Below are 27501 nucleotides of genomic sequence, written 5' to 3'. Positions count from 1 at the left end.
CATAAAAACGAAAAGCCTACAAAATGACAGAAATAAAACAATTACAATACAACACAATACAACAAATATACAGAACAACAACAAAAACACACAAAATCCTTTATTTTTTCATTATTCTTTTAATGGTGGGATTGGTTTTCTTTCTAAATGCTGACGTGAATGTTGGTCACGTGACCCTCGGATCAGATACAATCACAGTTTTGTCATCGACCTGTGATAAAAGTTGCCCATCTCTTTTCTAAATACATTTCCTCAAATAAAGTTGAAGTGGGGGGTGGGATCTCATAAAGTCTTTAAAAATAAAATAAAACACAGTTGAATAATTCTGAACTGTCGACATTGACAGGAAATATCAGACGGTGAAAAACAGCTTCTGAATGACAGCGAAGCAGGAAGACGTTACAGAATAGATTTATTATTAAAGGTGAAACATACACAGTGATGGACAAGATAACTGCAACCAGTATAAATAGTATAAACTCTAACATTGAAGGTCTTTGACCATGGGAACTATCACAATGTTGCGTATGGCGTCACTGACTTGTATCTATTCGCGACTCTTGGCTCTGAGCTTATTGAGCTGTGATTCGGCAGCGTCGGCTCTTTCCTCCGCGTCCTCCAGCTCGTGCTGCACCTTTCGAAACTTGGCCAAGTGGACACTGGTCTGCTCCTCCTGCGTGTGACGGAAAACAACGTGAAAAAACTTCTTTATGTCCAATTTTAATTATTATTCCACCAGAAAATTTTAAAAGGGGGAATCTTTTTAAATCCTTTTTACGCATTTCCGTTGGCTATTTTGCCAAAGTTCTGACCATTTGTTCAGACTTTAGCTACCTTTTGCCAATAAATATCAATTTTTTTATTCATTTTTGCAAGTTGTTTTTGACACTTTTAACTTTTATTTCCAAATAACGTAACTTTTGCCTAATAAAAACCACTTGTTTCCTTTTTATCCTTCATTATGCATCTTTTTGTTCTACATTGTTCACTACTGTTTGCCACATTCTATACCCATTTCAGCTACTCTTTGCCATTACAAACCACCTGGTTCCTCTTTATTTGACCATTTTTTTGGCCACTCAACTGCTTTTGGTCCATTTTAGTCACTTTTCACTCTTTCTCTGTCACATTATTGCAATTTCTTGACCATTTTTTGCCACCTGTTACCCTGTCTGCCTCCACTTGCTGTTTAAAAAAAACAAAACATAGCGGACCGAACCGGACCGCCCCACTCCGGGACGACTGCCCACAGGGACGATGCCCGCTGTGCCAGATGGCTATTCCACCCCTGGGTGGAACCATACTTTTCAGTCGGGAATGGAAAACTCCCCAATTATTACTATCAAACTTGATAAGACAATGCCAACGCTGCTACGTGCTAAGCTAATCCAACTGAATAAAACAAACTAAATCACATCGGTGTAAATCAGGTGTGTGAAACTCATTTTAGTTTAGGGGCCAAATATGAAGCCGTTTGATCTTAAGTGGCCCACAGATTTTAGGCGGGAAAACGAGCAATTTTAACATCAATGTCTAAGTTTTCATTTTACACAACATATAAATGACAATAAGTGACAGATATTCGTCTTGCAACATGTTCTATTTTAAATTTTACTGATTTGGTGACCAATTTTTAGTGAATTTGGGGGAAATTATGTGAAATAATTTCAGGAAAATTTAGTTTTTTAAACAATTTCAAATTTAAAATGACTGCAGTCATGTGATGCAACTGATAAAAATGAGACAATTGCGATCCTCCAAGTATTGTGGAGTTTCATTTATTTTATTGTATTTAGAAGTGCTGAGGTTTCTACAAACTATTTATTTGGTAATTTAGACATTAGTTTGGTCCAGATTTGGCCCCCAGGCCTTGAGTTTGACATATGTGGTGTATATGTTGTGTGTAGATCACTCACTGCTTCTTCACACTGACGCTTGTACGCTTTGACTTTCAGCTGCAGGTTGTTGACCAGATCCTGCAGCCGCACAGAGTTCTTCTTCTCCTCCTCAAACTGCGATCAGACATCAGAAGTTTTTACTTCCTGCTTCATGGGTCACATGTGCTGTTGTTGTTACCTGGTAGCCGAGGTCTTTGATCTTTCTTTCATATTTCCTCAGACCTTTGCTGGCCTCCCCAGTGCGTTTCTGCTCAGCCTCCAGTTCGTTTTCCAGGTCTCGGATCTACAGAGAGCAGAGGTTCTGGACTTGTGGACAATATTCTTAGACTGTGTTCGAAATCACATACTAACATACTAACGTACTCATACTAAATCTGACATCAAAATGACTATGGAGGACGCTCACATAAGATAGTATGGAAAGTATGCAAGAAATACCCGGTTGTATACTATATGGGGGCATTTTTTAAGTATGCACAGTGGGCACACTAGTCATACTCAACTACCCCATGATGCGTTGTGAGCAGAATGTCCTGGGACTTGCTTCAAGCTAATAATCAAACATCCTCTTTTCAAAACAAAAGCATCTCTTCTTGACTTCCATTAGTTTTTAACTCTTTTGTAAATAGGGCTCTTGTTTTGAAGTTAACTGGAAGATTTGTCAGTAGCATAATTGGAGGGTCTCTGAAAATCTTCAAAATGCCTGCATATTCGAAATGCGTTTCCATGAGTTTTATGGATCAAATGATCACATGTTGATATTCTACTTAATCACTTTTTCACTTAAAATGTTTTCAGAACTTTCAAAGGTGGAGAATCAACAGAGATATTTATCCTCAGTGTGATTCAGGTTTTTGTTGTTGTAGGTTCCAAATGCATCTTGGGAAACTTCAGTGTACATCCTAATCATAGTATACAGTAGACAGTATATAGTCATTTAGTTTGTAGTGCATAATACAGAGTGTGACATTTCGAACACAGCCTTAAGGTACGTTCATGCGACTTCAGCGACTATGGCGACTAGATTACATTCAAAATCAATGTAAATGACGCAGCGTTAAACAACCTACCTTCAAGCGACGCACTTCGCGCGATTCCAGCCACTTTGTCGCGCCTCCTGACTCGGTGGAAGTTGCTCTAAGGTGAAAATTTTGAATTTTTCAAGCAACTTCAAGTGATGCTGTTGCAACATCCAATCAACAATGAGTTTCTCCCCACATCACTTCCCCGGTCGTCACTGTCTGTAGAGCTGGGAGCTGCAGCGGGGGGGGCTGTACACTTCTTCAACTTACTGGGCCAAAAATAAAGTGGCATACTCCTTGAATTGAATTGAAGCCTTTTAAATTCTAAGTATATTTTGAGCTAACTCATCTTTTAGTAACGCCGTAAATGGATCATTTAAACGTAAGTACAAGTGGAACTTTCTATGATAAGCGCTGTAAACGTACGGCCGGAGAAGAAGTGACCAGCCTTCTCAGTGCTGCATCTGGCTCTTCAGACACATACAATTCACTGGTCGTCACGTCACCAGAACGATGAAACAATGAAGCGACCAAAAAGCTCGACAATGTTCAAGCGACTCATCACAGGCGATTTAAGCGACTGTAGTCGCTGAAGTCGTGTTTGGTGAGAATGCAGTCGTGTGTTTTCATCTCCTGCCTTGTTGAGGATTCGTACCTTGTTCTCCAGCTTTTGCATCTCCTTCTTGCCTCCTTTCAGGGCGAGGTTCTCTGCCTCGTCCAGCCGTTGCTGCAGGTCCTTCACCGTCACCTCCAAGTTCTTCTTCATTCTCTCCAGGTGAGCGCTGGTGTCCTGCTCTTTCTTCAGCTCCTCGGCCATCATGGCAGCCTGAGGACGACACAGATGGTCAGCCCTGACTGAAGCAGCTCCTTCACGTCGCTGAGCTGTGAGACTTACGTCCATGATGGCTTTCTTGGCCTTCTCGTCTGCGTTCCTCGCTTCCTGGACCGAGTCCTCCATCTCTGACTGCAGCTGAACCAGATCAGCGTCCATCTTCTTCTTACTGTTCAGGAGGCTGCTGTTCTGCTCAGCAGGGTACGGAGGCAGCCAGAGAATGAGGACTTACCCATCCATCCATCCATCCATCCATCCATCCATCCATCCATCCATCCCTCCATCTATCTAATGCTGTACAATATAACGATATATATCATAGTGCGATGTAAAAATGTCTACAGTACGATACAACCCTCTATCGTTTATATGGCAAATGTAATGTGTGTGGTCTCAGTCCCACTCTGTAGCTAAAATATCATGAAGCTAACAAAGCTAACCTACGCCGCTATTTTTTTTTGTAGCATGTTTACATCACCCAGAGATACTAGTTTACAGCACCGAGCTGGTCCTGGTCCTCCTTGACTGAAGTAGGTCCTCTTTGTGTAAACCACCATCAGCTACTGACGCCACGCCCACTGTCAACCATCGGGCCAGGCTGTGCTCGGACATGAGCGTTAAGTGTTTCGTTTGGCGCGACAAAGATGCAGAATATTGGATACTATGGTATGCGGAAGTGAAACGCTGCTTTTTTCGGCCAGATTGGATCCCCCGGAGCGACCGGAATCATCAATTAGTCTGGTTACAAACTGTGTCACTACAGCTAATATGACTCTTCCGAGCAAAATAGCTACAAACGTGTCTTACGAATAAATGGAAGTGTTAATTTATCTCTATGAACACACACCACGGATATTCCTTCATTGAGAAGATTCTTAAAGGAGAAGTAACATGTATTTTGAGATTTTTTTTAAATTTTATTTCTAAATATAATAAGATATATAATGAAAAGCATTTTTCCATTCATTTCATGTAATTTTAAGAAAGAAACACTACATTGGATATGTATCGTTATCGGGATATAAATTTACCTATATGACAACATAAAATTTTCTCCATAGCGCACAGCACTACATCATCCATCCATCCATCCATCCATGTGTGAGTATCTCCTGTCCTCACCTGAGAGTGCAGCAGCTGAACGCGCTCGCTGACCTCCATCAACTCCTGTTCCGCCAGCTTCCGTCCTCTCTCCGCCTGCTCCTGCACCGCCCGGATCTCCTCGTTTTCCGCCATCATCAGATTGTTGCGTCGCTCCATGATGGCCAGTTCCTCCTTCAGGTCCTCCTGGCTGTGGAGGGCTTCATCCAGGTGAACCTGAGCATCCTGAGGCAAAAGGAAGCGTTATAGACTTCAGTGAGCCAACCTTCTTTTCATTTTTTCATCAATTTATTTGTGTTTTTTTTGTAAGGAGGACAAGAAAACAAAAAAAAAACAGAGGAACAAAAAAACCCTTGTGTACAACAATAACTAAGGGAGAAAAACACTGAGATGTTCAAAATAATATATACGATCCATGTACTGTACACTTATAAGTACAATAATATGTCTGCTCAAAACAGAGTGGGAAGAACAAAGACTTTGAATGATTTGCTTTTGTTGTGAATCCAGGTTGTTCCATAATTTTACCCCAGAGAAAAAAACTCTTCCTGGTGCTTCTAATCTTGAGTATTGTAAAATTTCCAAAGCTCCTGGTACCACGAGTGTTCTCTTTAAAAATGAAAAATATTTGTATGTTGACAGGTGAAAATTTTTTAAACCCTTCAAATACTGTAAATTTACCAGAGCATAATATTTCATAAGGTCATGGATTTTCAGTAACTTAGATTTAATAAAGAGATTCTTATGTATGATGTATTGAACTTTGATATTTGTTTCCCCACACTTCAATACAATAGGTGAGATAGGGAAGTACAAAGGATTAATTTGTAAAGTTATGCTTATTATTTTTGTATAATGGAATAATTTTTTGTAACAGCCGGTTTTAACCCTTGTGCACTCCTTTAAATTTACATACACTTCTACACAGTCTGTCTTTTTTTTGTTTTGTTTTTTTTCCTTCCTCCGCATCAGATATTTTTAACTACTTCAGACCTATTCATCGATATAAAATGTATTATAATTTTCAAATTTTTGATGGATTTTTTTACCATGACAACTTCTGTTTTTTTCAGCAGAAAAACACAAAATATGCAGTATTTCCAAAAATGAATGAGGGCAAAGGAAATATCATTTTTTACAGCCTTGACCGTGTCATTAATTGATAGCAAAACTGAATTTAATGCATTATTATTTTTGGCACAAGGACATTTTTAAAGAAAAAAATTACACTTGTACACACTGTATATTTTGCAAGATTAAGAAATCCAGGCCTTTACTGAAATTCACCTAATACTTAATGCAAATGTCTCTGGTTGGTTGAGGGTTATTACACCTAAAACATATATTCCCTTTATTTTGAAGGTAGAGGCTTTGGGCAATTATATTATTATATTAGGTATTAATTGAAAAGGCGTTATGATATGTCATGATTACACTATAAGACAAATATGTGGTTACAATGGGAGTCAATGGGGCAAATTTGGTCACAAAGTTGCTCAGTGTCAGTATGATGCATAACATATCTCCTTTTCTATACACTTCTAATACACAGGACTTTACAAATAAAAATAAATTAAAAAAAACAACAGTGGCAAAATTTCATACAACTAACCCTAAAAATGACTGGACTATTGAGATTCAAACAAATAAAAACACCCAAAATGTCACAAAGTTAAATGCCAAGTTACATATGTAAAAGGTTTCATTAACATCCCTTATTTATTACATATCTATCATGTCTGTGGATCGTTTGCTTTTACCTTCAGCTGGCTCTGCACGTTTCTCAGCTGTTTGGTGGCCTCGGACGCCTGGCGGTTGGCGTGACCCAGCTGGATCTCCATCTCGTTCAGATCCCCTTCCATCTTTTTCTTCACGCGCATGGCGTCGTTCCTGCTGCGCGTCTCCACGTCCAGCGCGCTCTGCAGCGAGTCCACGCTGCGCTGGTGGTTCCTCTTCAGCTGGTCCATCTCCTCGTCCTTCTCCGCCACCTTCCTGTCCACCTCCGACTGGATCTGGTTCAGCTCCAGTTGGAGATGCAGAATTTTGGTCTCCTCGTGTTCCAGAGAAGACTTTAGGAAGAAGAAATCTATATTTTTTACTAAGGATGAGCGTTCAATATTGGCCAACAATGACATTTAGGGCTGGGCAAGATGGGCCAAAACTCATATTTAGATATTTTTTCTCAAACTAGCGTTGTACACGATAAAAATACCGATATTTTTAATTCAAATAAAGTCTGACCAGGAAAACAATTCTGGGTTAAATTTGCTGCACAATATGTGCCACTTTTGGCTTTTTCTCCAATCGGGGACAGCACGTGTGAGTGAGTTCTGTAGTGTGGCTTGTTTAGGTGAAGGTCTGGGTTAAGACGCACTCAGTGATCATCTAACTGAGCTTTTAATGCTGTTCTGTGTAGTAGCAAAAGCAGCAACTCCTAAAACAAGTATTTTTCTATAAAATAATATTGTGATGCCGGTGAATCCAGCCTTGGTGTTGCCATGTCTGGGTTGCCACGTTGGTTGTTTCAAGTGTGTGTTTGCCGCCCTGGGTTGATGTATGTGATTGTGACGTTTCCTTTTGTTGTGTCCTCACTCTCGCGTTAGTTCGTGGCGGGCGGGAGTAGAACGAGATTTAGATACAGTAAGTGTTGTCTGACAGTGTGTGTAACAACACTGTGTATGATTGTCCTGCTCTATAACCAGCAATTAAAAGCGACTTCTGACAAGACTTCAGCAATCCTTATTTCACGGCTCATCCACACTACAATATATAATATATACAGTATATATATATATCGATATAATATATATTGTAATTTTTTATATCGTCAAAATAGAAAACTCATATCATATTATGTAGAACTCTGGGGAACCACTTTTAAAACCATAATAAATGACATTGTTTTATTGCAGAATAAGACTGTACAAAGCAGGATATTATGACCACACACATGCATTAATTGTTCAATCAAAACATATGAAATTTAAAGATAGTGTTTATTATAAAATGACAATTAAAGCAAAATAAATAAATAATCTTCGTCTCACTACGGACCAGCAAATACAGCCAAAGAGATCAATTTATATTTTATTTTACCAAAAACAAGATTAGAACGTAAAGAAATAAAAATGAGTGACACAATATATTTTAGAGACTTGTGTGTTTTTTGCAAAATGTTGTATATAAAAGAAAGTACACGTGTATATATACAGTATGAAAAAAGGCAAGTCAAATGTACTTGTTGAATGCTTAATTTCTTTTGTGTGTATTATTTGAGAAATAATAACTTGAATGTTATTTATGTTGGACATATCAGCATTTTTTTTTTTTTTGTTTCTGCCTGTTTCAGTCTTGTTATATATTTTTAAATGGTGAATTATGTTTGAATATGTTTTTTGTTACTGAAATAAATAAACTGAAACTGAATCTTGATATATTGCCCAGCCCTACCGACCTGATAGTTCACCTGATAAATAGCTTTCTGCCTCGCTAAGTGCTAAGCTAAGTTCAAATCCATTTGTTTTCAGATAGAATGGTGAAGATTAACCTCAGCTTCTTCCAGAGCCGTCTGAGTTTCCCTCTTCTCCTGCTCTGCCTGCTTGGAGGCCTTTTCCAGCTCGTGGATGGTTTTGGCCGACTGTCCGACCTGCTCCGTGATGTCAGAGATCTCCTCTGAGGAGAGAAACACAATCATTCAAACAGGGTTCAAACTCCTTCCTTTATGTCATCGTCTCACGTTGGAGGTTCTTGTTCTCTCTTTTCATGCTCTCCAGGTGATCCAGAGCTTCTTCGTAGGAGTTCTTCATTTTGAAGAGTTCGGTGCTCAGCCCTCGGGTTTCTCTCTGGGACATTTCCAGGTCTGATTGGCTCTCTTCGTATTTCTGCTTCCATTCGGTTAAAATCTAACAGGAAACAGCAGATGATGAGAAGTGAAGGGATTAAAGCAATGATCCTTCTCTGGTTCTGGTTCTGGACTCACCATCAGATTCGTCTTAAATCGAAACAAAGAAAACAATCAAAGGAAAAATAAGTTTCAAGCAGATGGTGATACTTGTATAGAGAGATGAATGCATTCTTCATTATCTTTAAAGTGTGTCCAAGAAAAATGACATTATTATCATTAAGGGAAAAACAAATTATAATCTCACCTCATTTTAAACCATCATCGCTACTTTTAATCTGATATTAATTAAGATGATGAGAGGAGAATGATACGATTAGATAATATCATCTGGTGTACATCAGTGCATCTCATCTCATTGCATTTCATATTAATCTCAATCTCATTTTATTTCATTGCATCCATCCTCGCTCATTTTATCTCATCTTCTCATCTCATTTAATCTATTTCACCATTATGTGATCTTATTTCTTCTAATCATCTCAGTTTATGTCTTCACAACGTACGTCACCTCATCTCATATCATCAACTTTTATGATTGCATCTTGTCTCATCACATTTTATAACATCTCATCCACTCTCATTTCACATCATCTAATCTAATCTTGTCATTTTATGTAATTTTATCTCATCTACTATCATGTCATCTACTGTCATCATCTCAACATATATAATTTCATATCATTTTTAATAATCTCATCAATTTATTATGTATATTGCATCTCATCCCAATGCATTTAATATCATCTAATATAATAATTTCATCTCATCTCACTTGACATCTTCTCATTTTATTGACGTTTATTTTTTATCATCTCATCTCATCTTCTCCTCTCATCCAATTTGTCATCTCTCAATTTACATAATCTCATTTTATTTTACTTTATTTTATCCCATCGTTATCTTCCCTCATCTCATTTTATATCATCTTCTTTTTTATTATCTAATCTCATCTCATTTATGTCTGTTGTTATTGATTTTGTTTGAGTTGCAGTTGTTGAAACGTTTGTTTTGTTGTTGTAATGTGATTATTATTTTTATTGTATTGTCATAGTGTAATTTCTAGACCCCAGGAAGAATAGCTAATAGCTCATGCTTCACCTTTTGTTTTTGTCATCTCGTCCAACTTTTCATTTCTCAATTAACAACAATCATATCTTACCACATCTTATCCCATCTTCATCCTCTCTGATCTAATTTTACATCATCTCATCATATCTTGACTCATCGTATCACATCCTTTTCCTCTAACCTCACCTGAGCTCATGTTTTGTTTAAAACTGGTCTCTGAGCCACTTCTGGGTCCCGACCCCTGAGTTGAGAACCTGTGGACTAAAGCCAAGCAGCACCTTGTCAAAGTTCCTCTGCTTCTTGTCCAGAGAGGCGTTGGCAGCGTTGGACCGCTCCAGCTCCACCATCAGGTCCTCCACCTCCGCCTGTAGCCGCTGTTTGCTTTTCTCCAGCGACGCACATTTAACGTTGGACGCCTCCGTCGTCTCCTCCGACTCCTGCAGCCGCTGGGCCAGCTTCTTCCTGTCGAACCACAGAAGAAGAGCCACGCTGAAGCCTCAGTGACAGACCACCACATGCAGGTTCTCACTTGGCCTCCTCCAGCTCTTCGGTGCGCTGGATGGCGTCCGTTTCATATTTGCTCCTCCACTGCGACACGTCGCTGTTGGCTTTGGAGAGGCAGCGCTGCAGCTCGGCTTTGGCCTCCTGCTCCTCCTCGTACTGCTCCCTGAGCAGCTCGCAGTCATGACGGGACGACTGCAGGCTGTGAGCCAGGGCTCCTTTGCTCTGGAAAACCACACACAGAAAAAAAAAAAAAACATTTCGAATACCGAGAAAAAAAATCTGAATTCTGTGATTAAAGTTAAAATTCAGATTTCTTTTTCTCAGAATCCTGACGTTACACTTATTTCAGTGGCCCTAATTCTCTTCCATATTAAGCTTAGTTTAAGAGTCCTACCCAGAGTCCCTCTTCCCTGTTCCCTTCCCCCTCACTCTACTCTTCCTTAGGGAGGGTGATGGTGATGGTCACAATTATGCAATAAAATATATATTTTTTTTAATTGCAATAATAAAACATGCATAGCTGTCACAAAACGATTGCACTACATGTAGCGTTGACCTTTGACAGCATGTGGTGGAAAAAAAAAATCACCTGTAATTTCTATGATTTACATTCATTTTGTGAATTTTATTTGTTTATTTTATTACATTTGTCACTCAGTTTATTGAACTATTAAGCTTTTGTTTGCATTATTTGCATATCCATTCAACCATTTAATCCAATTTTCTGTTAGTACTTGTGATCAGTTCTTTTCCTGTTCAATAATTAGTTTCTAGTTTTATTTTATGTGTATTAATATGTGTAGTATTATTTGTAGCTAAATGTATCATGTATATTTACACTTTTATCAAGAAGTAAACAGGCCTTTTTACAGTACATTCTAAAATAACTGAGAACTTTTTATACATAACTCTTTAGTTAGTTCGTTTTTTAATTTGTATACCACCTGTTTTTTTTTATTTTTATCTTAATTCATAAGAAATTGTAAAATAAAGTATTAGATATTTTGCATTCATTTATTCAATTACTAATAAATAATGAAATGAAATAAAATGTAAGAATGAATAAATGAATGTAATAGTGTTGGACCTTGACTTCCTCGTCCAGAAGCCTCCTCAGCTCCTCGATCTGCTGACTTCCTGCAGACTTTCCTCGGCTCAGCTGAGACAGAATGACCTCCTTCTCCTCCAGCAGACGACTCAGTTCACCTTTACAGGATGACAGCCACACTGAGTCACTCCTCTGCTGCGTCTCTACTCACACCTTTATCACCTACGAACCGTTCTCCGTCTGCAGGCGAGCGCTGAGGGCCGCGCAGTCCGTCAGGGACTTCTGGGCTTCTTCTGCTCTGCTTTTGTATTCGTTCATTTGCTCCTCCAGACTTCTGTTCACCTTCTCCAGGTTGGCCTGAGACAATGAGGCCAAAACATGAAGCTCAGCTTTAGGAGACGGCGGTGTGTTTATACCTGACTTAGGCAACTGCCAGCCCAGGGGCCACCTGTGGCCCTTGGTCTAATTTTGAGGGGCCCCAAATACACACAAAAAGAAAAAACCAAAAACAAAAGGAAAAATGCAAAAACGACTCCAAAAAACATACAAAATTACAGAAAAATATTAAAAAACACACACAAGATGACTCCAAATGAATTCATGAAAAATATAGAAAACAACTCCAAAAATAACTGAGAAACTTATAACAATAACTTATAACACACCAAACAACAAAACTCTACAGAATGACAGAAAACTATGCAAAAACAACAGCAAAAATGCACAAAACAACTCAAAAAACACACAACACAACAACAATACATTAAACAACAAAAACGTAAAAAAAAATGAAAGAAAAGCACACAAAACAACAGCAAATATACACAAAACAACAATAATACATTCAACGACAAAATATACAAAAATGAGAGAAAAGCAGACAAAACAACAAAAAACAAGGGAAAAGCAGACAAAACAACAACAAATGAGAGAAAAGCAGACAAAACAACAACAAATGAGAGAAAAGCAGACAAAATAACAGCAAAAATACACAAAAAAACAACAATACATTAAACGACAAGAAAAATGTACAAAAATGAGAGAAAGGCACAGCAAACAACAAATATACACATAACAACAAAAAAAATGACAGAAAAACAGACAAAACAACAACAAATACACACAAAAAAACAACAATACATTTAACGACCACAAAAATGTATAAAAATGAGAGAAAAGCACGAAAAACAACAAAAATACACAAAACAAGAACAAAGACTCTTTGTTGTTTTGTGTATTAATGCTCAGATTGGTCCTCATTCTAAACGATCACATGAATGTTGATCATTTCACCCCTGCTGTGATGAAAGTTGCTCATCTCTGGTCTATACTCTATACCTTGCTTTTTAGGACGCTCTCCACGTGACCGGCCATGTCGTCCACCTCCATCTTCAGCTCGTTCTTCTCCTTCTCCAGCTTCTGTTTGACTCTCTGCAGGTTGTCCATCTGCTCGCTGAGCTCGGACACGCTGTCGGCCTGTTTCTTCCTCAGCGTGGCGGCGATGGACTCGTGCTGCAGCGTGGACTCCTCCAGGTCCCGCCGCAGCCTCTGATACTCGGCCTCTCGCTTCTTGCTGAGCTCGGCCTGGGCGGCGGTGGCTCCTCCGGCCTCCTCCAGCCTCTCGGTGATCTCGTCCAGCTCTCTGCAAAGGTCGGACCTCTGCTTCTCCACCTTGGCTCGAGCCGAGCGCTCGGCCTCCATCTCCTCCTCCAGCTCCTCGGTCCGGGCCTGAGGAGGAGAAGGAGAAGGAGAAGGAGAAGGAGCAGGGTGTGACGGAAGAGGAGTTCAGCTGATGGAAGGTTTCCCTGAACCACTCACCTGGAGCTCTTTAATCCTTTTGTGCAGCTGAGCACTCAGCGCCTGCTCGTCGTCCAATCCTCCCTGGAGGTTGCAGATTTCAAAGTCTTTCCTGGAATAAAACATCATTTTACAACAAGTATAGAGCTTATAGATATAGAGCTTTTATGGCCTGTACTACGAAGCGGGATTTCCTCTTATCGCGCTAACTTCCAGGATTGATTTGGTGTGTCCTGTACTACAACGCTGGCTAACTTCTTCCCGGGCTAAATCACCATGGTAACTTAGGCTGAACACCTAACCTGGTTGGGACATAATACTGTATAATCTCACGCTTTTAACCATTAACAGTGTCAGCATTTTCCTGCCTGCATTCCTTCTTTCCTGCTTTTTCTGCAGCAACAGTGTTGTTTTAGGTCTGAATTATGGATTTTAATTCTTCACATTTTTAAAGAATTATTCCTCAGTTGTGACGTAAGGACAGGGGCTCTCGTAGACAGAGAATGTTTGGTTAGGTGAAGCCCGCTAATGGAGAGATATTCTGGATATAAGTACTTATCCAGCTTCGCAGTACAAGCCCTTCAGGTTAAAATCAACATTTTTTTCTATTTTTGCCTTAAAAACAATGAAATTATGGACAAATTGTCAGTTTCAATACGGTACAGCCCATTGATCACATAGGCATGTTTCAACTACCGCTATCAGTACCACATGAGAAGAAAGAGAACCAAATTGGTGTCAAAAGCCAGTGATATAAGCAATGTCTAAATACCTTTATGTTCAAACATGTTAGTACGCATTTTGTGATCTCACTTCTTCAGCCGCTCCTCCACCTGCTGGATCTCATTCTCCAGGTCCATGATGGTCTCCTGCGACAGCTTCAGATCGCCTTCCAGTTTCCGTCTGGAACGCTCCAGCTCGACTCGGACCTTCTTCTCCTGCTCCAGGGAGCCCTCCAGCTGTGACATGGAAATACAGAACTCTGTCCTGGTCACTTTGTGGTCAGACTGCCCTAAACAGGCCAGATACCATTGTACACTGATAGCATTCACCAAGGCCTCTGCGTGAGGAGGCTCTGCTATGTTAGGATTACTGCTATCAGTGACATACATAACTCTGAGAGCACCGAACCGCCATTTTCCAACTTCCTTTGTCCAACTTTAGCTCCTTCTTTTTGACATTATCAAATTTTTGTCCTTTCTTTCATTTTTTGGCCACATTTCATCCAAAAAAGCTAACTTTTGCCAAATAAATTCCAGTTGTTTCCTTTTCTCCCTACATTTTTTGGCTACTCTTGACTTTTGGTCCATTTTAGTCACTTTTCACACTTTTCTTGCCATATTTTGGCCACTTTTGGACCATTTTTGGCCACCTGTTACGAGACAAGACGAGAGGATAATAGAAGTTTTCTGGTTCCTTACTCACGTCATCCACCTGCTGCTCCAGCTTGATCTTAGTCTTCACAAGGCAGTTGACTTTGTCCTCCTCAGCCTGCAGGTCGTCCAACGTCTGCTGGTGCACCTCCTGCAGAGCTTTGGTCTCCCTGGACGACTTCAGCAGGGTTTCCTCCAGAGACGTCAACTCCTCCACCAGGTTCTTCACCTGCAGACGAGTGAGCGTGAGTGAAACCTGAACTCTGCTCTGACCCGACCTTCATCAGCAGTACCTTGTTCTCCGTGGCGTATTTCTCCTTCTCCACTTTGGTGATGGTGAGCTCCAGGTCGTCGATGTCTCGTTTCAGCTCCGAGCATTCGTCCTCCAGCTTCCTCTTCTTGGCGGTGATTTCACCGTTGATCTCTTCTTCTTCCTCCATCCTCTCGGAGAACTCCTTGACTTTGGCCTCCAGGTGGATCTTGCTCTTAATCAGACCATCACACCTCTCTTCAGCGTCGCACAGGTTCTCCCTCTCCTTTAGACACAACACAGCTTTCAACACCTTTTTACCTATTTCCTTTGGCCATTTTGCAACTTCCTTTGTACCATGTCTACCCCTTTTCAAAAAGTTCTGACACTTTTTTCAGACTTTAGCTACCTTTTGCTAATAAATACAGCTTATTGCCTATTTTTTGTCCATTTCTTCAAGTTATTTTTGACACTTTTATCCAATTTTTTCCTTTCTTTCATTTTTTTGGCCACTTTTCATCCAAATAAGTTAACTTTTGCTTTCCCCTACATTTTGCCTCTTTTTGTTCCACATTTTTGCCCTTTTTCACTATTGTTTGCCACATTTTACCCATTTAAGCTTCCCTTTGCCATTACATACCACCTGGTTCCTCTTTAATTGTTTACTTTTAGCCACTCTTGACTGCTGTTGGTCCCTTTTAACCAATTTTCACTCTTTTCTTGCCACATTTTTGCTCCTTTTGGACAATTCTTGACCACCTGTTAACATGTCTGCCTCCACTCGCTTGTAAAAAAAAAAAAAAAAAAAAAATCATAGCAGAACGGCCAACTTTGGGTCGACGTTGCCGTTATGCCAGATGGCCAGTCCACAAAGTGGTTTTAGGGTGTACTTACACTTTAAAGAATGTTCATGTGTTTTTATTGGTGTCATTGGATGTTTTCATTATAATGAATTACCCGTGTAACTTCTAGTTACCTGTCACTGCTTGTCCTCGCCCTTTCCTACAAAGTGATGTGGCTAAAACAACCTACTGTTCTAAAAACAAACATCATGTTTATGCTGAAGCTTAAAGGAAGGTTAATCACCATTTGCATTCAGGAATCGATTCCTAATCCTATCTCTCTATTGATCCGGCTCGTTCTGAATTACAAATAACCTCAACATAAATCATCTAGCTTCACCTTAGGCTGAGCCAAAAATAAATAATCGATACCAACGGCTTTGTTCCTGTTGAAGTTTGACTGACGCACCGCCTGGATTTGAAGGCTGAGGTCATTCTTCTCCTGCAGCAGCACCACCATCTTCTCCTCCACCTCCTTCCTGCGAGCCTCAGACTTGGCCAGCTCCTCCTTCAGGTGGACCAGCTCCTCCTTGATCGTCTGCATCTCCTTCTCGGCCTCGGCGCTTCGCAGCAGAGGCTTGATTTTGAAGTAGAGCTTCATCCAGGGCCAGTTCTTCACGTTCATGAAGGAGCGGATGTTGTACTGGATGATGAAGATGGACTCTCTGCAAGAGGAGGAGGTTTCATCTCACAGCTTCTCCATAACAAACTCAGGATTACAATTCATAAGAACAGTGTTTCTCATATGGGGGGGACACAATTGCACTGCAGAGACGATAGAAATAAATCTATTCAGGTGCCACTAAATTACTGTTTTTCAACCTTGGGGTCGGGACCTCAAACAACACACAATCTCAAATTTCTATACTTTCGCTTTGTGAAATATACTGTAGATCTAGTTCAACTAAAATACACTAAAAAAACATTGTCTATCATCTAATTTGTTTTTCATCTCTTGGTTACCTTGTTAGGCTTCATAATCAATGAAAATATTGGTATTAATATGAATAATACTGTCAGTATACCCCAAGATTTATTACCTTTTCCTCATCATGTCCTTCAACCTCATCCTGGTGACGTAGCCTCGACCCACCGCCTGGAATCGGGTCATCAGCACCGCCAGACGCTCGTCCCTCATCTCCTCCAGCAGGCCCAGGAGACCCGCTTTGAAGAAAACCTAAGAAATGATGGAGAGGAGACATTAATCTGTTGTATTCTTGGTTTAACCTGCACCACAGGGAGTACTTGAGAGAGAAGGTGGAAAATTAACGAAGTTTTGTAATGCGTATTTAGTTTTAGTTAAAAAACAATATAATAAACGCAATATCTTTTTTTTATTTGTTACAAAAACAAAGCATGAATAGCAGTTGTAAATGATAGTTAACCTTATCAGATGTTGAATGTTGACATAATTTACATATTGGACTGTCACCAAGTCTGTTAAATCAGAAATACAGGGGATACTTGAGAGACAGAAAGTGTAAAATTAAACGAAAATGTAAAAATGATGGGGTTATGTAATGTTTATTTTTAGTAAAAAATGATAATCATAATAATGATGATGAAAATGATCCTAAATCGAACATGAATTGAAAAAACAAGGGTCAGACTTGGTCCCACACCAGGTGGGAGATGTCTGCAAATGATAAAAACTATAGAATATATATGAATTCAGGAGGTACTAAATACTGTTTCATTCTACTTATTAACAATGGGACTATTTAAAATGTGTGTTGACAATAATTCATTCCATCATTATGATCTATAGTTGGTTTTTTTCATAGAATTCTGAGCAAAATGTTGACGTTGAACAAAGGGGGGAACTTCAGAAATAGAAGTTTGAGAACAACTGTGCAAATGAATGGGAACGTAAACAGACGTACAGTATCCACAGAGCTGCAAATGCACATATTTCCTGTCCAACGTTTACCTTTGTGTAACCAAATCTGTACTGGGTGTGATCCACGTCAATGGAGGACAGAAGCTTCTCAGAGGCTTTTTTACTGTCCATGAACTGACCCTCAGGGATCGCACTGGCATTTAGGATCCTGTATCTGTCACACACACACACACACACACACACACACACACACACACACACACACACACACACACACACACACACACACACACAATAAACTATTGTCATAAACTTTATACTTATACACAGCAGAAATGTGCGAGATCACGCAAGATTTTATGCGAGACTTGACACGCAGCCGTTTGCTACACATGCTAAAGCTAGCATTAGCCGACATGTTGACGATATGGTGGAAGTGTGTGATCCCGTCCCCAAACATGAATGTGAGGCTATAATCAGTGTCTGATTTCTGCTCGATTTTGCTTGTAAAATTGATTTTTATGATTAAATAATATTAATAAAAATATTGCCATATCCGTTTCAGGAAGTGAATTCTGTATTTTCTGTTTATTTTCTGCGATTACAGAAAATCAGAATCGCTATCGTAGACTAAGGCCATTATTCTTCACTATTTCATTAGCCAGATGAGACAAACTGAACAAATAAATTGAACTGATAAGGTTGCCCCACCCCGTTAGCGGCTGACCCTGCTCAGCTAGTGCCGCTACGCGCTAAGCTAACCAAAACATGTGAGCCTGGTGGCTGTTAATAACCATCAGCGAGTTGCAGTTTTATTATTTATTTATTTATTTATTATTATTATTATTATTATTATTATTATTATTATTATTATTATTATTATTATTATTATTATTATTATTATTATTATTATCATCAGCGTATCTAATAACTTCCAGGAACAAATTGCGTCTACATGAATCACATGAACGTCAACCATTTCAAACTCGCAACTCTCTCTCTCTATACGGCTCTGGGTGCATTATGAAACAGAAGAAAAACAGCTGTGAAAGTTGTAGAGAAGATGTTTTGGTTGCAAGAACTATCATTTATTACTCTTATTTTGAAAACTATACCTCTGTCTGAAATCTCCATACAGGATCCTGCTGGGGAATCCCTTCCGGCAGATCCGGATTCCTTCCAGCACACCGTTGCATCTCAGCTGGTGAAGAACCAAATGATGATCCATTGATCCTGAAGAACACGGAGCGTTTAGCGAACAGCAGAACATCATCTTCCTCATTCATTCCTGGTTCGTACCTGGAGTCTTTGTCTCGTTTGGAATGATGCATCTGACAAAGTGTGGATGAGTAGATCTGAGGTTGGCCATCAGTTTGTTCAGGTTCTCCTGCAGAACACTGAATTAATCACATGTTCTTCATCTCCTCAGCAGATAGAACAGTTTTTGTGTTTTTCTTCATATTTTTCTTTCATTTTGTGTGTTTTTTGTCATTCTTCATATTTTCTTTCATTTTGTGTGGTTTAGTTGTCATTCTTTACCTTTTTCTTTAATTTTGTGGGGTTTTGTTGCCATTCTTTACATTTTTCTCTCATTTTGTGTGTTTTTGTTGTTCAGTTGTTGCTTTGTATACATTTTTCTATGATTTCTGTATTTTTTTGTTGGTTTTTCTGCATATTTTTGTTGTCATTTTCATTTGTTAAATTCATTTTTGGGTGTTTTTACTGTTGTTAATATATACTTTTGTAGATTTTGTTTTCATTTGTATATATTTCTGGTATTTTGGAATTTTTTTCTACTTGTGTCTTATGTTCTTGGAGCAATTGTGTGTATTTATCTTGTTCTTTTGTAATTTTGCTGTTGTTTTGGCTTCTTTTGGAGTTGTTCTATGCGTTTACTTTGTGGGCCGTGCAAAATGTGGCCCCCAGTTCACCAATTACCCATGTCTGTACCACAGTTATACAGAGAATATTAACCCTTTCACACCGCTGCTGAACTATGAGGACTTTTAAACAGAATGAAAGAAGAAATGAATGAAATCTCACCCTGAAAAGTGCAGAGACGGTCTGGAAGGACGATCCCTTCTTCTTTGAGGTCTTTTTACTTCCATCTGCTTTGGGAAAAAGAAATGATCAAGTGAGCAGAGAGAAGAAGAAGTGAGAGAACACTTGAAGAGAAGAATAACCGACCGTCAGCAGACGCGTACGTGGCAAACAGAAAGGAGAGCAGTTTCAGTGAGGACTTCTGGTACAACTGAACCACGGTGTCGTTTAGCGGGTCCTTGTTCTTCTCCAGCCAGCCACTAATGTTGTAGTCTACGGTGCCGGCGTAGTGCACCAGAGAGAAGTGGGCCTCGGTCTTCCCTTTGGACGGCTTGGGCTTCTGGAAGATGCTGTTTTTCCCCAGATGTTGGTCGTAAAGCTTGTTTTTGAAGGAGCCGTCGGTCGCCTTGGGGAACATGCACTCCTCCTCCAGGATGGAGAAGATGCCCATCGGCTGCAGCACACAAAGCAATCAGCGTTGCCTTCATCATCCCTGAGCGTCCATGGTGGTGTTTACCTTTTCTATGAGCTCGATGCAGGCCGCCAGGTCCATCCCAAAGTCGATGAACTCCCACACAATGCCCTCCTTCTTATACTCCTCTTGCTCCAGAACAAACATGTGGTGGTTGAAGAACTGCTGCAGCTTCTCGTTGGTGAAGTTGATGCAGATTTGCTCCAGACTGTTCATCTGAAACAAACACAAATAAAGTCCAGACGCTTTTGGCCATTTGGTTTAAACACAGAACTGTGTGTGAGTTCGTGTGGTAAATTCTCTGTGCTTTAGGAGTCCATCTGTTTTTCACATTTCACAGTAAAGTTCTATATGAATGATGACCATCATATGTCCACAAAGAGATAGGGCCTCTCACATATCTTCACCACAATCCAATCCAATGTATTTGTAGAGCACATTTAACAACAAACCAGGTTGTGCTGCACAATAAAACATAAAACCCAGATGAACAACAATGTAAAATACCTGTATTTAAAAGAACATTTCTAATAATAAGACATTGAGTCACAAGGTGTTAGAATAAACCATATGTTTTTCAACTAAGTTGCCGTTCTTGCAGTTTCTGTTTTGCTCACGTTAAACAATACCAACACCACACTGAGAATCTGTGAGAAAATAAGAAGAACCCTCAGACGTCAAAGGAGAAGATACAACATTCACCTCAAATATCTCAAAGCCGGCGATGTCCAGGACGCCGATGAAATGCTGCCGTGGAAGTTTGGTGTCGAGCTGCTGGTTGATCCTCGTCACCATCCACAGGAAGAGCTTCTCGTACACGGCCTTGGACAGGGCGCCCATGGAGTTGTTTACCTGGGAAACCACACACACACACACACACACACACGGTTTTACAAAGGAAACCATGTGAGGAGAACACCTCCAGTCGTAGAAACCCTAAAGCGTACCTGCTGTGGCGTCTGACCTTTGGTGACGTACTCATTCCCCACTTTCACTCGAGGGTAACACAACGCTTTCAGCAAATCAGCCGAGTTCAGACCCATCAGGTAGGCCACTTTGTCCGCCACTGTGGGACGTGAGATGAAAACAGGCATGTTAGGAAGGAAATGGACAACAAATGAGTTCACCTTTCATCACCGGCAACATTAGTGAGTTCTGCAGATCACTGAGCAGTGATGGGCAGCAACTGCAATCTGATTACTTTTCCCAATTAACGAGTAAAGTAAGGGATTATAATTGAAGAAACAATAATTAGAATTTTCCCGCAAGCAGGCGGCGTTACTGCGTTACCAGACGTGTAAAGAGTACTGATACATATCCTACTCAAGTACTGTTACTGGATTGAAATTGTGCTCTAGTACAAGTAAGTCATACATAAAATACTCAAGTACAGATAAAAAGTAGCTCAGTTAAATAGTACACAAAGTAAAAGTTACTAGTTACTTAGTTTATTTTGGGTTATAAATCTTGCCACGGTTCCCTTGCATACAGTAAACATCTCATGTATGAACTTGCACAGTTGGAACTTAATTTATAGCATCTGTATCAAATAAAAGGTTTGTCAAAATGTACAATTCAATTCAAAATAAAAAAAAAGGCTCTAAGTATAGCTACATTCAATACTGGTGCCGTGTATTACATTTAATCTAATTGGTCGGCTATGATGTGACGCATTTAATTTTTTGTGGTTTCACAATCTCAGTTGGTCCTTTTCAAAAAAAAAAATAATAATTCTACTCAGTAACAGTTGGGTGTAGAAATGTAACAAATGACTTCACTTCTTTTAAAATGTACTTAAGTACAAGTAAAATTACTGATTGAGAAATATACTCAAAATAGTACAGTAAAGTGAATACTTTTCACCTCTGTGCGTAACTAAATACTACTGTTTATGTGTCTTGCATTTTATAGAACATTATAACCCAGTTTTTGTTTTTTTTTAAATTATTACCCAGTCGACCACCGTACTCTCAAGCCAATGACGTAAGCGGTGCAACATCATTGGTAATCAACACACATGAAAATGGAGTGCGTAAAGGGCATGTCCAAGCAGCTCTTAATTCCTGGAAGTAGCAACATTACGTTGAGTTTGACTCCGTAAAAGACGACAAAAACATTTGCGTCCTCTGTGCACTCTGAGCGGGAAGAAAACTTGTATCTACATCTTAGAATTACACCTCAAATCTGAGCAAGCACCTATAGCAAGCCGGCACGGGAATGTAAAAGTCATTGATTTAAGCCCAGATTAACACCCACTTCCACTGGACCAAACTCTGAGGGCCCATCTCCTGCTAAACAAGTGGAAATAGATTTAAGAGCGAGAGGAGTTTGTGCTGCTGAACCGACAAAGCTCGTCACTGGCTATATTATCGATGACGTGTTGCTAATTTCTACCGTAGACTCCAAATCGTTCTGATGCATCGTAGAAAAAATACCAGTCAAAAACGGCGTCAATCTGCTACGGGAAAAAAGTCCGAAATATAAGTTATTAGACGTAAGAGTTGTTTTATCTTATTTAAAATTTGATGGAATGTGCAGTAAATAAGTTTGAGTCAGATGATGTAATGTGCATAGTGTTAAAAAAAATTAAAAAGAGACTTTCATTTGATTCCATTTTTAATGTGGAACATGGCAAAATTACAGAATTAGTCTGAAAGGTCTACCAGTACTGATTAATATTTCATGGATTCCATTTTTGAAAAGTATCTTAATTATATTAAGTCAAGTCGCATCTTTTTACGTCTCACCCTCGGTGCCGTCGGGCTCCGCCTGCTCCTCACGCTGCTTCTGCTTGAACTTCATGTTCCCGTTGTGCATCACAGCCCCGGTCAGCTTGTAGATGCCCACCTTTTCCTCCGTGTTGAAGCCCAGGATGCCGATAGCGCTCTGAAGGATGCAGAAAAAAACACTAACAGGGTTTACAGAACATAGGCCTGCATTACTTGCCTGTTTATTTCAATAGGTAAAGCAGAACGAGACAGGACAGTACAAGATAAGACAAACTAATGACAGGACACGACAACAAAAGGTCATAAAACATAGCACAAGATAAGATAATATAGGGCCACATGTCTACAGTTTAAAGCAATTACACAAAACCACCAAATTAAAGAACAGAAAAACAAAAAAAAATAGATCCAGAAACACACACATCATCAAAATTACGATTTACCTAAAAATTACAAAAGAATACAGATCACAAATACAAAACGCACAGTATGACAAGACAATTACATAAAATTACAACAAAAATACACAAAATGACAAAAAAAAAGATGAAGAAAATTAGAAGAGGAACACATTAAAAAAAACTGCAAAAAAACAACAAACAAAACTGATCCAGAAAATTACAAAAAATGTCTGAAAAAATCTAGAAAAACACAGATCACAAATACAAAACACACAATATGACAAGAAAACTACACAAAATGACTAAAAAAAAAAAATTGCAACAAAAAGATGAAAAAAGTAGAAGAGGAATACACCTGGCTTCAAAAACTAAAATAAAAAAACAGATCCAGAACACAAAATGACTGAAAAATACAGATTGCAATTACAAAATACACAATATGACAAAAAAAACTACACAAAATGACTCCAGAAGCACACAGAAGAAGGACAAAAAATGCACAAAAAAATGTGTAAAATGGACCCACTCTTTGTTTTTTTCTGTATTAATAATCAGATTGTTTATTGTTTGAATTACTAACATGATAATGCTGTTGATATTGTGACAATCACATTTTTGTGGCCCCTGATGTGATGTGTCAGAATCCCTGAGAACTCACGTCTGTGGCCATCAGCTCCTCGGTGTCGTCGATGCTCTGCACGGTGATTTCTCCCTGGCTGATGAACGGGTAATCGTACGGGTTACTGGTTATCAGCATCATCTCTGAAATGAAACACAGACAGTACAGAACCCTTAAAGATGGATGGATGGATGGATGGATGATGGATGCATGGATGGACACTCACCAATGAGCTCAGGCTTCTTGTTGGACAGGATCTGGTAGAAGATGTGATAGCTCCTCTCGGCCGGCAGCTGGAACGTCACTCTGGACTTTTCCAGGAGATCTTTGGAAAACAAAAGAGGAAAATATGTGTTCAGGAGCAGTTCTGAGATGAAAAGGGAATGGAGCTCATAACGTTCTGGCTGACTTACAGGTCTCTATGTCGGCTGACGCCAACTTCCCCTTTGTTCCAAAGTGGATTCGGATGAATTTTCCCTGGAGAAGATAAACATGAATGAAGTCTGGTGACACGTCCTTTAATAAATTAAGAAAGACCCTGCAGTACACCATCTACATACAATAGATAAATACAGGAAATATTACAATGTGTGAGACTTGAGAAAATTAGATTATCCTGGAATGGGTCACTACAGACAAATGATCAAATCTGGCAACATTTGTTTGTATTGAACGCACTAGATACTAATTTTGACATCAAACTTAGTATGTTAGTATGTTAGTATGTTAGTATGACGTTTAAAACACAGCCCAAGTCTGACAGAAGTGATTAACTTTGCGTCTCATTCAGACTCACAAATCTGGAGGAGTTGTCGTTCCTCACTGTCTTTGCATTCCCGAAAGCTTCCAGCAGCGGGTTGGCCTGAATGATTTGATCCTCCAGAGTCCCCTGAAAACACACACACACACACACACACACACACATGGTCCAACAGAGATAAGGTTCATTTTGAGCGTCTGCTACTCACCTTGTTGGGAAGTTGCTCCTTCTTGCTCGAGTCTCCCAACGATGCAATTGTTGCAAAATACTGGATGACCCGTTTCGTGTTAACCGTCTTTCCTGCACCGGATTCTCCACTGGTGAAAAAACAACAGCAACCAAAAAACCCCACAAACATCAGGAAATCATGAGCTCGACACGGAGCTGAAGATGGAACAAAGTCAAACTTACGTGATCAAGATCGACTGATTCTCTCGATCTGTTGAAACGGCAAAACTCATAGATTTAGTCTGAGTTACTCAAACTATTGAAAGAATGTGATTCTGAGAAGTCCCAGCTTTTATTAGACATAGTTTGCATGTTCTCCTTGGCCATGATGGACCCTGCCTTACACTTTCTGATTAGCATAGGCCCTCCCTCTTAAATCATTAACAAACCAACATTTTGTTACCTAAAATTATTATTTTTAAATCATAGTTTTATCAACAAAAAAAAAAACATGTAAAACAAACCTGTGGTTTATTACTTTGAACATCATAAAGACACGTTAGTGAATTTGTTTTGCTTTGGCTGAAGTCACTTATCCAGTTTCAAAATAAAAGCACTGATGCCAGACCGCGCCCTGTACACTACACTAAACATCCAAGCAGAGGTGAAAGTAATGGATCACAAGTGTTCACGTTACTGTAAATGAGTTGATTTTATTGGTACTTGTACTTTTTAAAGTATATTTCTAAATCAGTACTTTTACTTGTACTTAAGTACGTTTTAAAAGAAGTAAAGTAATTCATTACATTTCTACACCCAACCGAGTAAATTTTATATTTTTTGGAGGTTATTTTCTCAGTTCATTGGTGTTTTTTTTTTTTTTTTAAATAATAATAATTATTATTATTTTATACAGACGCATTTGTGAAAAATAAATTAAGTTCCAAATTTGCAGTATTTGGTCTCTTCATTTTTTAGTTTCTACATGAGATGTTTACTGTATGTAAGGGAACCACGGCAAGATTTATTAACACAAATACACATGGGGGGTGAAAGTAACTAGTAGCTTTTACTTTAAGTACTATTTAATTGACCTACTTTTTACTTGTACTTTCGTGTTTTATGTATGACTTACTTGTACTTGTACTTGAGCACAATTTCCATGAAGTAACAGTACTTCTACTTGAGTAGGATTTATCAGTACTCTTTACACGTCTGCATCCAAGGCTTAAAGTGCTTACGTCACATTTTCCTAAGTGTTTATGGAGAACATGTGTGAGACATGGTCTCAATCTTAGAACTTTGAGGTTTATTTTCTGGGAACAATGTAACGTTCCGACCTGTCAGCATGTACTGGTAAGCGTTGTCAGAGATGGAGAATATATGAGGAGGAGACTCCTGTCGCTTCTTTCCTCGGTACCCTGCCACCACCTCTGGGTTGTAAACCGGCAGCCACTTGTACGGGTTCACAGTGACGCAGAAAAGCCCAGAGTAGGTCTGTTAAAGAAAAGGGAGGAGTTAAAAGTCCATGCTTTCTAGTATGAACCTGTGTTATTTGCTGTTATCCTGCCTTCAAAGTGATTTATTTGTTGTAAGTAGTATCCAATGTCGGTCATTCATTGGTTAATGGAAGGCCAAAGTGGAATTGGGTATCTGTGATTAGCATCGCTTCAGTTACCATGGAAACACTGCGAATATAACTAGTATAGATTTCCAGTATTTTTTACTTTATTTTTGTTTGTTATTCTCATAAGCAAAATATCAAACATCTACACAGAGCTACAAATACATTTACAGAAGTGTATTAAATTAAATGGAAAATGTAATTAACTAATACTAAAAAAAAATGTTTACAACATTTTAGACCCTCGGGTTTGTTTTTTAAGTGGATAAGAGAATTTTTTTTGAAATTTTCAAATCATATTTTTTCCATATTGGTAAGATAATTTTCGGATATTTTTTTTTTCCATTTTTACTGAATTTATTTGATAATTTTCCAGATTGTGTTTCAGAATTTATATGAGTTTTTAAAATGCATTTTAATGAATCAACAAGACAGTTTGCTAAATTCTTCAAATTGTGTTTTCCATTTTGGTATTTTTACTGAATTCATGCAATAGTTTTTAAGATTTTTTATTTATTTATTTGTGACATAATATTTAGGAATATAATTTTTTCTGTAAGATTTTATAATCAATTCTGAATATAAAAATAATTTCAATAAATACAATAAGCTGCTGCAACTAAACTAATACTCGTAAAAATCAAGTTTCTGTATATGAACAAAAAAATTCTGTTGAATTTTTCTATGTATGTTGATCAATAAGATGTTTTAGGTATCACACCCATGTTTATGACGAGATGAACTCTGTTATAGAGCCACAGATAAATAACAACAGGAATTAGAGAGCCATTACGTAAATCATCCAGGCGGCGTAGCGTTCCTTCAGGTTGAAGAGCACGGCCGGTTCGTGAAGGTGCGTCAGTAGCGCCATGTCCTCGATCTTGTCAAACTTAGGTGGATTCATGGGCCGGACGTCGTCTGCGTGCACGCTGATGACCTGCGATGGGATTGACAGGTGAGGACGATACAGCGCTTTACCATTCCTCCAACTGGCGCCCTAACACTGACCTTCCCACCCTCCACCTCCACAGTGAGCGTGGAACCATCCAGGCCTTTGATTTTGCCTTTGACGTACTCCTGTTTGGGGTCAGGGACGAAGACGGCGGTTTTGGCGTCGAAAGGCGTATTCTGGGCTGCGATACGCTCTCGTTCAGATTTGCGAAGATACGCTGCGGCCACCCCAAATGTTTCCATATCTGCATCGCTCAT

At 39.2% G+C, this 27501-nt stretch overlaps 1 protein-coding gene across 2 annotated transcripts; it reads right to left on the bottom strand.

The window, feature by feature from the left end:
- Positions 1–547: 547 nt before the first annotated feature.
- On the bottom strand, positions 548–27501 carry LOC114468115 (myosin-4-like). Of its 2 annotated transcripts, none has more exons than XM_028454818.1 (38): positions 27301–27501; positions 27086–27229; positions 26009–26165; positions 24912–24939; positions 24709–24817; positions 24537–24629; positions 24154–24217; positions 23967–24065; positions 23780–23883; positions 22739–22877; positions 20939–21057; positions 20694–20843; positions 20037–20207; positions 19646–19973; positions 19523–19587; positions 18779–18866; positions 18595–18712; positions 17570–17693; positions 16680–16816; positions 16049–16304; positions 14841–15083; positions 14600–14776; positions 13988–14133; positions 13196–13286; positions 12716–13105; positions 11608–11734; positions 11417–11535; positions 10355–10551; positions 10104–10287; positions 8590–8755; positions 8401–8525; positions 6614–6922; positions 4875–5078; positions 3816–3941; positions 3576–3746; positions 2077–2181; positions 1917–2012; positions 548–673 (listed from the first exon to the last, which is right to left on the bottom strand). In XM_028454818.1, exons 1-38 carry the CDS (start codon positions 27499–27501, stop codon positions 548–550), a joined length of 5796 nt encoding a protein of 1931 aa, XP_028310619.1. The 2 variants fall into 2 exon arrangements, with proteins under 2 accessions (XP_028310619.1, XP_028310620.1); XM_028454819.1 differs by having other exon boundaries at positions 19523–19590; positions 19667–19973.

Source organism: Gouania willdenowi, chromosome 8 (assembly GCF_900634775.1).
Source record: "Gouania willdenowi chromosome 8, fGouWil2.1, whole genome shotgun sequence".
Lineage (NCBI taxonomy): Eukaryota > Metazoa > Chordata > Actinopteri > Blenniiformes > Gobiesocidae > Gouania > Gouania willdenowi.
The sequence above is the reverse complement of the archived record's forward strand: the minus strand, read 5'-3'. Positions and strand labels throughout refer to the sequence as shown.

What these genes read in the sequence shown, in the direction of transcription:
- LOC114468115 (XM_028454818.1), bottom strand. Translation starts at nt 27,501, where the DNA reads ATGAGCGATGCAGATATGGAAACATTTGGGGTGGCCGCAGCGTATCTT. An exon ending in CCGGCTTTGAGATATTTGAG is followed by an intron (nt 20,208 to 20,693) that starts GTGAATGTTGTA and finishes TGTTTGTTTCAG; the next exon opens with ATGAACAGTCTGGAGCAAAT. An exon ending in GTGGAGGAGCGGCTGAAGAA is followed by an intron (nt 13,287 to 13,987) that starts GTGAGATCACAA and finishes GTTTTATTCCAG; the next exon opens with GAAAGACTTTGAAATCTGCA.